At 53.1% G+C, this 13,455-nt stretch overlaps 1 protein-coding gene across 3 annotated transcripts; it reads left to right on the forward strand.

Moving 5' to 3' along the window:
• The first annotated feature begins 1,585 nt into the window (after positions 1–1,585).
• On the forward strand, positions 1,586–12,383 carry VPS4A (vacuolar protein sorting 4 homolog A). 3 transcript variants are annotated; one of them, XM_082677061.1, is made up of 12 exons: positions 1,586–1,743; positions 5,215–5,326; positions 5,427–5,574; positions 6,871–6,932; positions 7,030–7,149; positions 7,755–7,911; positions 8,488–8,636; positions 9,000–9,081; positions 9,302–9,521; positions 10,903–11,043; positions 11,529–11,658; positions 11,770–12,383. In XM_082677061.1, exons 1-11 carry the CDS (start codon positions 1,723–1,725, stop codon positions 11,628–11,630), a joined length of 1,314 nt encoding a protein of 437 aa, XP_082533187.1. In that variant the 5' UTR covers positions 1,586–1,722; the 3' UTR covers positions 11,631–11,658; positions 11,770–12,383. The 3 variants fall into 3 exon arrangements, with proteins under 3 accessions (XP_082533187.1, XP_082533186.1, XP_082533188.1); XM_082677060.1 differs by having other exon boundaries at positions 11,529–12,383; XM_082677062.1 differs by having other exon boundaries at positions 6,874–6,932; positions 11,529–12,383.
• The last annotated feature ends 1,072 nt before the right edge of the window (positions 12,384–13,455 follow it).

The raw sequence follows: 13,455 nt of genomic DNA on the forward strand, positions 1-13,455 counted from the left end.
TGAGTATCTGTCTTGTGCCAGGCCCCTGGAAAAGCCCCAGCCCTGTGCTCTCAATGATGTAAAAGCATAGTGACTATAACATAACATCATTGGTGCCAGACATCAAATGAAAGCCTCTCCACTCAGCCATCAGTGTCTAAAAGAGCAGTGTTTCAGGGTAGAAGCTGAGAAGCCATGATTTGGAGGGTGTCTGCCTCCTCATCTCACCCAGACTCCTCAAAGGCCTTGTCCTGCCACTCCTGCCATTATCCTGACTCCAGTGTCCACAGGGATGCTCAGCACCGGGCCTTTTGGTTCCTTGAACTCCCCGTGTGTGATGATGGCCCCTTTCGCTCCATGTCACCCATCCTCCAGCTCCCATGGTAGCCCCTCGACTGTGTTATACCTGAAACAGAGCCATTTCCAAAATTAAAAACTGAAGCATCCCTCTCCAGTGTGTTCCCACTGTGACTATCCTTCAATCTTTGGAGTCCTCAATTAGTCCACTGACACTTTTACTTTCTCCCTATTCACTTCCCACCTTACCTGGCTCTGATTCCATTGTAGTACCACACTCACCAAACCTGTGAATTCCCCTGATGCTCTATCTTCAAGGCAGCCTCATGGATGAATCCGCACTCGAGCAGCCGAGTACCGGGGAGAAAAATCCAAAACAAATTGTCATCTCTGTACATTTATGGAAGTTGCCACCCTTTACCAGGTTTGCCCTTAACACAGTTCACTTGAAATGATTTCAAACCATCCTTACTCTCCTCACACCCCAGGCCTTCTACCTTCTCTCCCTCTCTCTCAGCAGATTCTCTTTCCTTCTAATTCACCAAGAAAACAGAGTCCATCCAAAGGTACTCTCCTAACTTCTTGTTACCTTCTGGCCAGCCTAGGTAGGCAACTATCTTCTCTGCTTCCACTGTAATGTCTGCAGCCAATCCACCCACCTAGGCTTTGGTCCTATTTCCGTTGGCTAGCTTTCTTTACTAGATCCTTCCTATTGGTTTTTTAAACATGCTGAACTCAATGAATGTGAACAACCAATCTGTTCTGCCTAAGTTCACCCGGGTAGAGCCCCTAGCTTTGGAGGCCTAAGAAAATCACTTTCCTAAGGAGAAAAGTAGTATAAAGCAAAACAGAATGGGCTTCAGACAGCGCCACCGGCCTCATAATAACCCGTTACCAGGGACTGAGCCCCAGTGTGGGGTACACTGTTTACATTAGCTAGCTCATTCATTTTCTCCGAAAGGCAAACAAGGTAGATACTAATTATTATCATACGCTATTAAACATCAGGAACCCAAAGCTCTGGGAAGTCAGGCTTATTGTGCGAGTAAAAACTGCCCTATAGGTGCTGTTTTATTCAAAGTGGGATCCAGGACTTGAGGATTCCATTCTGCTCTGCTTCTGGCCCCGCCCCCTCGGGCCCCCAGTCCCGCCCCACCCCCGACGCGCCCCTTGCCCCGTCCGGACCCTAGTCCCACAGCCACGGCGGGGAGCGGCGCCTGCAGTGCCGGTCGTGACCGCCGGGGGGCAGCCGCGCGGCTCGGACCCGACCGCTCTGCGCCGCGCTACTCGCTCGCCCTCAGACTCCGCTCCCCTACGAGCGGCCACCCTGCCCGTGCCCAGCGCCGTCCCGCCGCGCTCCCCGCGCCGAACCAGCTCCGCGGCTCTCGGGGCCGGACCGAGGCTGCAAGCAGCGCCGCGGGGTGTGGGGCGGACCCAGGAGATGAAATGACAACGTCAACCCTCCAGGTACCTCGGCGCGGCGCGGCGCGGCCCGGCCCGGCTCGGCTTGAGGAGGCCGAAGGAGGCGCGGCGGGGCCTGCGAGCGGGCAGGCGGGCGGCCTCCTCGGAGCCCCGGCCTCGCGCCCCCGCCCCGTCGCCCTGTCGTCGCCTCCGCCCGTTTCTCTTTTCTCGCGCTCGGAGCCGAGGGTCGCCTCTCGTCCAGAACGCCCGGCTCCCTCGGCCGTGCAGAGCCCCGAGGCCGCTACATGTAGCCGGCGCCCCGGGACTGCCCTGGGGATCAGCCTCGCCCGGGCCTCGCAAGCGACACCCGGGAAGCTTGGGCCCGCGGTCGGGCCGCTGGCTTCCCCTCCTCCTCCTCCTGCTTCCCTTCGAACAAACCCCCGCTCCTTCCACGGTCTCCGATTTCCTCTTCTCGGCCAAAGACCCTTCATTCATTCCTTATATCGCGTCGGGTGGTGCTGGGGTGGCGCCACCTGGATGCATGACTGACCCATCCTCCAGGTGCTGCCGGCATTTGCTGGGCCGGAAAACAAACTGTTTTGCCTCAGACCTGAGCTTGAATCTCGGCTCTGCCACTCACTAGCATGTGACCTTGGGCGCTCGTTAGCTGATCTTGGAATCTCGGGTTTTCCGTCAGTAAAGTGGGGTAATACCCTGTATAGGGTTGTTGTGATAGTGGTTCTAGATTGAGTAGGTCAGGTAAAGCATTCTTAACACAGTGTCGGTTACATACTAAGTGCTCATTAAGTGATGACAGACACAGTGCTTGGGAGAGTTAGGCAAGAGGTCATGGAAGAAGAGGCATTTGGCTGGGTGGTCAAAGGATGGGGGGGGCATGCAGGTACCTGGAGGTGGAGGAGGGATGGTTACTCCAGGTGGACAAAAAGAGAGGAACAGAGGCGTGGAATACAGTGGGTTACTAAGCCAGGAATTTGCTGGAGTCCAAAGCCAAGCCCCACCATCCACCAGCAGAAGCTGTTATCACACGGGTCGACAGACATGGCCTGCAGATCTCACCTGCCCAGTTTTTATTGGGCTTGTGAGATAAGAATGTTTTTTCCTTTTTTTAGAAGAACAGCTTTATTAAGATATAACTCACATGCCATACAATTCACCTATTTAAAGTGTGCAGTTCAGTCCTTTTAGTATATTCATAGTTGTGCAACCATCACCACAATCACTTTTAGAACACTTTCATCACCCCCCTGATCCCTCTATTCCCCCTAACCCTAGGCAAACACTAATCTACTCTCTGTCCCTATGCATTTCTGTATTCCGGGCATTTCATATAAATGGAATTATATAATATGTGGTCCAGTGTGACTGGCTTCATTCACTTAACATCGTGTCCTAGGTTTTTACGTTTTTTGGTTTTTTTTTTTTTTGCGGTACGCGGGCCTCTCACTGTTGTGGCCTCTCCCGCTGCGGAGCACAGGTTCCGGATGCGCAGGCTCAGCGGCCATGGCTCACGGGCCCAGCTGCTCCGCGGCATGTGGGATCCTCCCGGACCGGGGCACGAACCCACATACCCTGCATCGGCAGGCGGACTCCCAACCACTGTGCCACCAGGGAAACCCGGTTTTTACGTTTTTAAGTGTCTGAAAAAAGGGATATTTCATGATATGTGAAAATCATGAAATTCAAATTTCAGTATCTATAAATAAAGTTTTATTGGAACACATCTCTGCTCATTTGTTTACATATTGTCTGTGGCTGCTTTGGGGCTACAAAGGCAGAGTTGAGTAGTTGCAACAGAGGTTGTATGGCAGGAAAGTCTAAAATATTTACATTCTGTTCCTTTACAGAAAGTTTGCCACCTCCTCTGTTAGCACATCTTTGTTACCCTTTTCTTCCATCCTCATCCTTTGGCACACCTGTTACTAGAGATTCAGCAGGGCTGGTAGTTTTATTTGTCACCTTTCCATGCTGTTATGCAAAACTGTTCGTCTCCAAGTTGCAGATCAGTCCTCTTGTATGTGAAAAACTCTTTATGGTTGCCAGAACAACCGAATATACTCTGAGGTGCAATAATTAATAGAGTATCTAGAAGGAGGGAGGGGATGGGCCTGCCTTGCCATGTGAGAGGCAGAGCATACCTCGAGTATCGTTCTGAACCCCCCTTTCAAAATGACAGACCCAAGCAAAGTGTATAGAGTGGAAAAGTCCAAGGAACTGGGGGTGTGTGTTCTGGAAACTAGAAGCCACTGGTGATGGGGGCACCCCTTTCATGTCTATCTGGAGGAAGGGCCTCGTGGAGGAGAGTAGACACGTGAAGCTTGTGGTTAAACCAATTATGCAGGAAGGTTCAGGGTGCCTAGCCATTATCTATTTCTAAGTATTGTAGGGAGCTGAAGCTTGAAAACAGTAGCCAACACTCACCTTTCCTCATCTCTTCAACCTGGTGAGTTTGTTTTACATCAGCCTGGCGTAATCTATCCCAGTCTGTTTGTTCTGTAGCACTCCCTGTGTCTTTCTGAGACTTCTTATTTTCAGATGAGAAAGGGCTGCACAGATGCCCAGGCCCTGCCAAGAGCTGGTCAGGAGGCTTATTGTTCACTGTGGAAGGAACTGTGTGTATACAGTGGGTTCTGCCTGCCTGGTGTCTAGTGCTGTATCAGCCTGCAGAGGATAATTCTGGTAGTGCTTCCCAGGTTGGTAAAGCTGTGGTTTCTAAAACTGGATATGTAGTCGTGGGGCAGCTGCCTGAAAGATCCAGCATGCTTTAAGTTCAGGGCAGAGTACAGACCTACAGGGTTTAAAGGTTTACAGAGGCTCTCACAGAGTTCTTAGGAGGTTCCAGAGGATCGCTGCCCTCCACTGGCAGCTCATATATGCCTCTGGAGTAAGCACACACTTTTCTTCCTGGATCTACTGGTGTATTGAATCACACGTCTAAGCATCCCTTCCCTAGGTCTCAACTTTAGGGAAACTATCTTCTCTTTTCAGCCTAGAGAAGTGAGTTGGGCCAGTAGAAAGAAGCAGAGATCCCTTTAAGTCCCTCTCATAAAACTCTTGGGTCGATGGAGGACTTTCCTAGCTGGCTGGCTCCTCTCTGGCCCATGAGGTCAAGGACGGTTTCTGGCCTCCATGCTGAACGACACAGCAATCAGTTGGTTCTGAGGTTTGCCCTGTTGCAGGCTCTCAGTCCAGGTCTATTTCTCTTTCCCCCAAAGCTGTGAAATAGAAAGTGAACTCTCCCTTTGAGCCCTAACCTGAGATACATGATCAGGCTTCTGCTTGACTGAGAAGGAGGTTGCTTTTAACTGTATGAGTGTATTGTGAAAAGGAATGGCTGTCTTTTAAAGCTTCCTTTCAGGGCCTTTCTAGTTGATGTTGGACAAGTAGGCCAACATAAAGGTCTGTGACTGACAGAGTCCCGGGCCTGGCAATATCTCTTAACAGTGTATTCCTGCTGCCTGGAACCCAGGGGCTTTCTGGATCTCTTGGGAAGCACTGGGTTATGTTTTGCCTTTCCAGAAAGCCATTGATCTGGTGACAAAAGCCACAGAAGAGGATAAAGCCAAGAACTACGAGGAGGCCCTCCGGCTCTACCAGCATGCCGTGGAGTATTTCCTGCATGCTATCAAATGTGAGTCCCACGTGGGGTCCTCCCCAGCCGCAGAGCCCCTGCGAGAGGAGGGCGGGCACACGGGGGCTCGCAGGGGCCCCTACGTGGTTCCTCTTTGCAGATGAGGCACACAGCGACAAAGCCAAGGAGAGCATTCGAGCCAAGTGCATGCAGTACCTAGACCGGGCAGAGAAGCTGAAGGATTATTTACGAAATAAAGAGAAGCATGGCAAGAAGCCAGTCAAAGAGAACCAGAGCGAGAGCAAGGGGTGAGTACGGAGGAGCGGAGGACCTGGTGGGGACCAGAGCCCCCACGAACAGGTGTCTGTTTCCTGTGTCGCCGTCGTCTTGGTGCTGATGCTGCTGTGGACTTTCCTGGCACCTTCCTTTTGGGAAATTCTGTTCATAATAGTGATAATGCCTGCAGCTGCCTTCGTCAGGCACTTTACAGGAAACTTCCACTTATCAATACATCATCTCATTGGATCTGTATGGAAAAGCTGTGGGCAAGGTGGGGAGCCAGACTCTGAGGATCTAGCCCAGCTCTGCCACTTCCTAGCCGTGTGACCTTGGACAAGTGCCATGACCCTCCTGGGCCTGCACGTTCCTCATCTGTAGGAGGAGGAAGGTAGTGGGACTTCCCTCCTAGTGTTGCTCTGAGGAGCAAATGAGACGATGCGGATAAGGCCCTGAGAAGAGGGCTTGGAGCGCAGTAAGGATCGAATAAGTGTCAGCTGCTGTTATTCTCATCTTCATCTGACAGATATGGCAGCAGACTCAGAGAGGTTCAGGGATGGCCACAGAGCTGGTACTTGATGGAGTCTGGACCCACACCCGGGGCCTCTGTTTCTGACTTTAAAGCCATGTTCCCTCTACAGCCTGTCACCTCCCATCTGTGTTTTGAGCACAAAGGCCAGTGGTGTCCTGGAGGTGAGGGGAGGGTGCCCAGCTGGGGAGTAGGAGAGAGGAAGGTGGTGTGTCAGCTGCCTCCCCAGAGTGGGAGGCCCTGCTCCTGGACGGAGAGGACACGCCTGTGCTTAGACTCCTGGACGGAGAGGACACGCCTGTGCCCAGAGTGCGAGACACACTGAGGTAGGGGCAGGAGGGCAAGCACCTTCAGGAGGGCTGGAAGAGTTTTAAGGATGGCAAGTTACTTATGTCCGAATAGGGATTGGCCCTGGAGGCACAGCCACTTGCTGTCCTGTTTTGAGTCCCTATAAAAGGCCAGTAACAGCTCCAAGTGCTTGCCTGGCTGCTCTTGAAGTCCAGCCAAAGTACAGGTCCCTCACCAGCCTGCTAGAGAGGACACATGCCGCGATTCTTATGCCCTTGATGAAGAAGCGAGGGTGGGTTATGGGAGTGTTTCCTGGAGGATCCAGAGGGGAGTGCTGATGATGTGTGGCCCCGACATCCCCGAGGTGCCTGTCTGTGGGTCTCTCACCACTGTTGAGCAGGGAAAGCATCTTTTTAGCACCAGGCTGGCAGCCAGAGCCTGGCCTTGCTCTGAGAGCCCCCTTGCCAACTGCCTCTTGCTCCAGCCTGTCATCTTCTGTCTCCTTTCCCAGCAGCGATAGTGACAGTGAAGGGGATAATCCAGAGAAAAAGAAATTGCAAGAACAGCTGATGGGTAAGAGGCTTGAGGCCTGTGGTGATGGGAGGGGGATGTGGCAAGGAGCCCCTGGTGAGTTGGGCTCCAGGTCGAAGGCTCTGCCCTCATCTTGCAGGTGCTGTCGTGATGGAGAAGCCCAACATTCGGTGGAATGACGTGGCCGGGCTGGAGGGGGCCAAGGAGGCCCTCAAAGAAGCTGTCATTTTGCCAATTAAATTCCCACACTTGTTCACAGGTAAGAGTTGAGCCACTTTAGGCCCAGATGCAAAAATATCAGGCTTCTGGGAATTCCCTGGCGGTCCAGTGGTTAGGACTCTGCGCTGTCACTGCTGTGGTCTCGGGTCAGTCCCTGGTCAGGGAACTAACATCCCGCAAGCCGCGTGGCGTGGCCAAAAAAAAAAAAAGAAAAATCAGGCTTCTGAGGCCACCAGCTGAGGGCCCCCATTATGAAGGTGTCCAGGTGGCAGATGGTGACTTGGTTCCCTTTTGCCCTTAGCAGGCAAGGGCCCAGGGCCTGCTCATCACAGTCATCTACTCCTTGGCTTCTCTTCAGTGTCAGAAACACTTCTGTGGCTAGAACTTTGACTTGACCATCTCAGTGGTAGGCAGGGTTAGGAACCAGTGCCAGCCAGTGTCACTTTGCCAGGTCCTGGGGGTCATGAGCCAGGGCTAGGATCAAGCCCTCGGCAGGTGATTTAGTTCCCTTTGCTCCTAGAGCAAAGTTGTCATGTAGAACTTTTCATTTCTGCCTGTGTTTACCATGACTGAGGCCCCTCTGCTTTTTTCTGTTCCCTTTCCCCAGTCAGGAAGAAGCTTACTTCAGTTCATTCTTTCTCGTAGGCAAGCGTACCCCTTGGCGGGGAATACTGCTCTTCGGACCCCCTGGCACAGGGAAATCCTACCTGGCCAAAGCAGTGGCAACGGAGGCCAACAACTCTACCTTCTTCTCTGTGTCCTCCTCAGACTTGATGTCTAAGTGGTTGGGGGAGAGTGAGAAGTAAGTCAGCCGCCAGGCTCCACTCTCCTGGCAGCCCTGGCAGCTGCTCGTGGTCCAGCTTCCCTGCCCTTGGAATCACCTCCCAGAGGAGCCGCTGTGGATGGCCAGGAAGAGTAGCTGGGAGAGGGGTATCTTGCTAGCTCGTCAGGTGGGACACGGTCCTCACAGAGCCAACGGAGACTGGAAGGGAACTTGGGAGCCATAAGTCCTCATGAAGGGAAGGGAAAGGTGCTCACAGTAACTGGGTTTCAGCTGAGTGTTCTCTGTTGGGGACTTTATACAGTTAACTTATTCCCCATACCGGCTCCCATTTTGCAGATGATCAAACTGAGGCGGAGAGGAAGGGAAGTGACTTGTCCTCAGACCAGAGCTAATGAACGGGGCTGCCAGGATTTGAAGTTGTTGCCAAGGCTTGCTCTTCCTCTCAGTGCAGTGCTGCCAGAGGATCTGTTACCACTATTTTTTCTGTCGTCTCAGCCTCTCCAAGGGAAGGGCAAGAGGAGAGGTGGTGCTTGGGACCCCGGCTGGGCATGTGTGCAGGTGTCTGGATCCCAACCCTGTGTCTCACCCTCACAGGCTAGTCAAGAACCTGTTTGAGCTGGCCAGGCAGCACAAGCCCTCCATCATCTTCATTGACGAGGTGGATTCGCTCTGCGGATCCCGCAACGAAAATGAGAGTGAGGCCGCCCGAAGGATCAAAACGGAGTTCCTGGTCCAGATGCAGGGTGTGTGCCAGTCCCGGGTCCCCTCCCTGGTTCTCGTCCCCCGCTAAAGCCAGCCTAGGGCGTCATTATTTAGCTGTGGCTGGACCTGACTGTCCTTTCAGTGGAGGGGATATCAGAGAAGCAATTCTTAGCTCCTTCTCATTGAGGAGAGGTTACTGCAGCCTTGGCTGGCCACCTCTCCGCCCCTCCCAAGGCAGGCAGGGCTGTAGGGCTCTTCACCCAACTAAAGCCAGCCGGGTTCCTGACGGTGGTGTCACAGGGACAGCTCCAGTTCAGGACGCAAAGTCCCTGAGGTCCTTCCCACAGGTTCTGACTGATCCTTGCAGGTGTTGAGTTGGCGTCTGTGTTTCCCTTTCTCCACAGGGGTGGGGAATAACAATGATGGGACTCTGGTACTTGGTGCCACAAACATCCCGTGGGTTTTGGATTCAGCCATTAGAAGGAGGTGAGTGTTCCCCAGTAGGAGGCAGGGGCCGAGATCTGTCTCCAGCCGTGGTCAACCTGCTGCTGGCAGCAGGGGGTGCAGCCTGACCCCGTTTCTCTGGCGGCTTCTCCGTGTCTGCAGAGCCCTTAGTGAAGCCGGCTTCTGGAGGGCCCCCCAAGCCTCTCCATTGAGACCATCCCGCCATCCACTCTCAAGTCGTGCCATGTGCTTGTCTCTCTAGGTTTGAAAAGCGAATTTATATCCCATTGCCGGAGGAGGCTGCCCGTGCCCAGATGTTCCGGTTGCATCTGGGGAGCACTCCTCACAACCTCACAGACGCCAACATCCACGAGCTGGCCCGGAAGACGGAAGGCTACTCGGGCGCAGACATCAGCATCATCGTGCGGGATTCCCTCATGCAGCCCGTGAGGAAAGTACAGTCAGCGACACACTTCAAAAAGGTGAGTGGGCCAGCAAGGAATTGCTTAGAAAGTGTCACAGGAAAGGGGATATTGGCTTTCTGGCTGCTTGGGTGACACATTTTGGGTCTCCTGGGGAGCCAAGGGTAAGTGCATGGTGAGCTCTCTGACTCCAGGGGCTGGGGTTACACCTGCTTCCACCTCCCCTGCAGTTCTGGCTGGAGGGCGACCATCTCAGATTGTGTGATGCTAGAGGACAGGGCACCGTGACTGTCACCTCTGCCACCCCTGCAGTCAGCACTGTGCTGATGCGCATGGTAGACCCTGCTGCATGTCTGAAAGCAGTGGGTGCAAAATCACACACCATGAAGAAGAACTCCATTCACGCAGCAGATGTTTGTCAGGTGTCGCCGAGGGTCCTACTGTGTGCCTGGCACTGTTCTAGGTGTTGGGGAGACACTTGTGACCACAGCAGACAAAAATCCCTGCCCTAGGGCTTCCCTGGTGGCGCAGTGGTTGAGAATCTGCCTGCTAATGCAGGGGACACGGGTTCGAGCCCTGGTCTGGGAGGATCCCACATGCCGCGGAGCAACTAGGCCCGTGAGCCACAACTACTGAGCCTGCGCGTCTGGAGCCTGTGCTCCGCAACAAGAGAGGAAGCGACAGTGAGAGGCCCGCGCACCGCGATGAAGAGTGGCCCCCGCTCGCCACGACTAGAGAAAGCCCTCGCACAGAAACAAAGACCCAACACAACAAAAATTAATTAATTAATTAATAAACTCCTACCCCCAACATCTTCTTTAAAAAAAAAAAAAAAAAAATCCCTGCCCTACAAGAGCCTCGTTTCTAGTGGGGGAGACAGACAACAAACAAAATAAAGACTCATTTCTTAGAGGGTAATGAGGGGAAGACGGAGCCAGGGAGGGAGGTCTGGTGTTTCTGAGGTTTGGAGGGGGTGTGGGTAGGTTTCACTTTTAAAGGACATGCCACACTGGGTGACACTGAGTCAAGAGTTGAATGACGGGAGGGATTGAGCCTTGGGGATATTTGGGGAGATGTTGCCAATGGAGCACGCAGCCTTCGGTTGGAAAAACATTTTGATGTCACTGCACTTGTGGTGAGATTTGATGGAGTTGATGAGGAAGAGGAAGCTTTCTAGGCATTTGGGCCACAGATTGAGATTCCAGAGAATAGTAGCTGGAATAGCATGCTGATCACGAACCTCTGAAATCAGACTTGGAGCCACACTGACTGCCCAGCCCAAGGGTTTGAAGGAGCCCATCAGTCAGATCAGACTGATGATCTAGAAACCCAGGCATTTGTTCATACCATGCTCAGGACTCAGAAACCTGAGTCGTCCCGCCCCTTCCCCAAATGCCATGGGGCAACCCCTCCAGCCAGTCAAACTCCTGTTTGGTTTCAGGTCTGTGGCCCTTCCCGCACCAACCCTAGCATTATGATCGACGACCTTCTGACCCCATGCTCACCAGGGGACCCAGGGGCCATGGAAATGACTTGGATGGATGTCCCCGGTGACAAACTCTTAGAGCCTGTGGTTTGCATGGTAAGTGGCCAGCTGGGAGAGAGGACTACACAGAGCTTGTTTTGTACACAGAAGGAACCAGTAAATGTCTGTCAGCACGGTTTGATTTGGTGCAGTTGCATAGGCAGCCTCTCATCTGACTGTTCTTGGCCTCTCCTTATCCTGGTCTTGCCTGTTCTGTGAGGCAAGTGTTTGCCATTGGGCCTGGTGTGGTGGGCGTGCAGTTGGAAAAGAGCTTCTCACATGAGTTAAGAAATAATGGGAACTTAGATTCTCTCAACCGGAAGTAGGCCATCTGGAAATGACATGAGCTGCCTCAGGAGGGGAGCGTCCCTACCCCAGGAGGCCTTCAGGCAGAAACCAGGCAACGGGAGTTCTGCATTAGGGGCTGGGGCGTGACCTCGGCGGCAGGGCTCTTCCCACCCTGGACTGCATGGGGTTGAGACTAAGGCAGGCTGAGGCCCTGGAGCCCAGCCTCCCTCACCCACAAGCACTTGTCTTTGCAGTCGGACATGCTCCGGTCTTTGGCCACCACTCGGCCCACCGTGAATGCAGATGACCTCCTGAAAGTGAAGAAATTCTCAGAGGACTTTGGACAGGAGAGTTAAAACCTTCTTCACATGCGTGATGGTGAAGGTGGGAGTTGATTGGGGTCAATCCATGGTACTCCCCATGGCAGTGGCCAGACAGGGCTCCAGGGCTTGTCCTAAAGTCACTACAGCATCCCCTCTGCTGTCTGGCCATCAGCTGGGGGAGCAGGAAGGAAGGGCCTCCCCGGCCGCGGAGACGCAGAAGCACATTCGGCACCCAGTGGAATTCGGGCTCTTCCTGCTTCCTCCTCCTCCTCTTGTGGATGCTCACCACCTCCTTGTCCTGCTCCTCCATGGTTTTTTTTTAAACCATTTTTTGTTCCCCTAAATTAATGCTGCTTGGATTTTCGTCGTTTATAAATAAAGTTAAGATCTGCCTGAAGCGTCAAGGAGCGGAAAGCCCGTGCTTCGGGCTTGGTGCGGCAGACCTTCGGAATGGCTGGCCAGAGCCCCGCTGCCCATCCCTTCCAGACCCAAGTTTTGCTCCATGTGAACAGAATGGCTGATGCTCTGGGTCCCCAGCCCCGGCTCTGTCTGTAAAGGCCAAGAGTAAAGCCAAGCCATTCTCTCCCTCCGGGCCCTGTGTCCTCCCTGCAGGAGAAGAGGATGGTTTTTGTGAGCACAAAGCTGTATAGATGAGAACGAGTGAAGGCAGTCAGTCGGGTTTCCCTGCTGCCTTTTCTTCCCTCTGAATGTGAGAACACTGAACCCGGCCACTGCCCCCGGGTCCCTGTCCTGGAAAGGGGCTAATAAATCCTTTTCCTTTCTTGAGCCACCTGAGTGATCTCATCTTTGACTCTTGTCTGAGGCTCTTTGAAGGCCACACTTGCTTCTACTAGAAAGATCCTCTGGGGTCTGCTCCCTTTTCAGTGGAGTAGCAAGTAAACAGGAACGTCATCAGCTGCTGCAGTTTCCGGGCCTGTTCTCCAGTCAGGTTCATGAGGCCTTTCTTCCCCCAAGGCCTCAGAAGTGCGGTGGGGGTGTTTAAGGGACTTGGGCGATTGTTGTTGTTCAGCCTACAGATCAGGGGCTGCAAACTGGGAAGCCTGTGGGCCAGACGTGGCCTGCAGTTGTGCTTTGGTTTGGTCTGCTGCCAACATTTAAAGTCAAGTTGACATAAAAATTTAGATCTCTGGCTTCTGAAACAGTAGTTTAGGAAACGCTGGACTTGAATCCCCATGAGGCAGCCTATCAGCTGCATCTGAGCAGGGCCTTTCTTGTTCATAGGAGGACTGTGTTCTCCAGCTCACGCGTCCCCACCTGGACTGCCTCCTTTGCATTTCCTGTCCAGCCCCTGTGGCCATTTGAACCTGTGACTCCTGATAGTGAGACAGCCAAGGCTCCAGAGCTAGCAGCCCTGGAAGTGCTGTCTGAGGGGCAGCAGAAGCAGCCTGGCATCCGGTTCCTGTAGCTCTCCTCCCCCTCCAAAACCTAGCATTCTTCCTCTGTATCTTCAACCAGAATGGTCCAGAGCTGATTATGTGGCCCCTCTTGATCTTGTTAGCTTTGCACTGTGGTGTTTAACTTTTGCTTGGTTCCTTGAAGGCTTAGGCCCAGTGTTCCTCTCCAGTGCTGGTGGATCAGCAGGCCTGACCTCCAGATGTCACTGTGGCTGGGATCTTTGTCACTCACTCAGGAGCTCCCCTATTATATTCTTGATTAGTTATGTGCCTTCAGCCGCCAATTGCTGGTCTATAAACCACCCCCTCCTTGTACTGCTTCATTTTAGTTAGTTGTGTCTGGTTACCTTTACTTAAATCAGAAGGCTCTTGCCTTTTTTTTTTTTTCTTAACCTGCTTCCTTATTTCTACTGCTTGAACACCTTGGCAAGTCACAGGGGTTA

This window comes from Grampus griseus (assembly GCF_964374135.1).
Source record: "Grampus griseus genome assembly, chromosome: 19".
Classification (NCBI taxonomy): domain Eukaryota; kingdom Metazoa; phylum Chordata; class Mammalia; order Artiodactyla; family Delphinidae; genus Grampus; species Grampus griseus.

What these genes read in the sequence shown, in the direction of transcription:
- VPS4A (XM_082677060.1), top strand. Translation starts at nt 1,723, where the DNA reads ATGACAACGTCAACCCTCCAG. An exon ending in TTTCCTGCATGCTATCAAAT is followed by an intron (nt 5,327 to 5,426) that starts GTGAGTCCCACG and finishes TCCTCTTTGCAG; the next exon opens with ATGAGGCACACAGCGACAAA. An exon ending in CAGCGACACACTTCAAAAAG is followed by an intron (nt 9,522 to 10,902) that starts GTGAGTGGGCCA and finishes GTTTGGTTTCAG; the next exon opens with GTCTGTGGCCCTTCCCGCAC.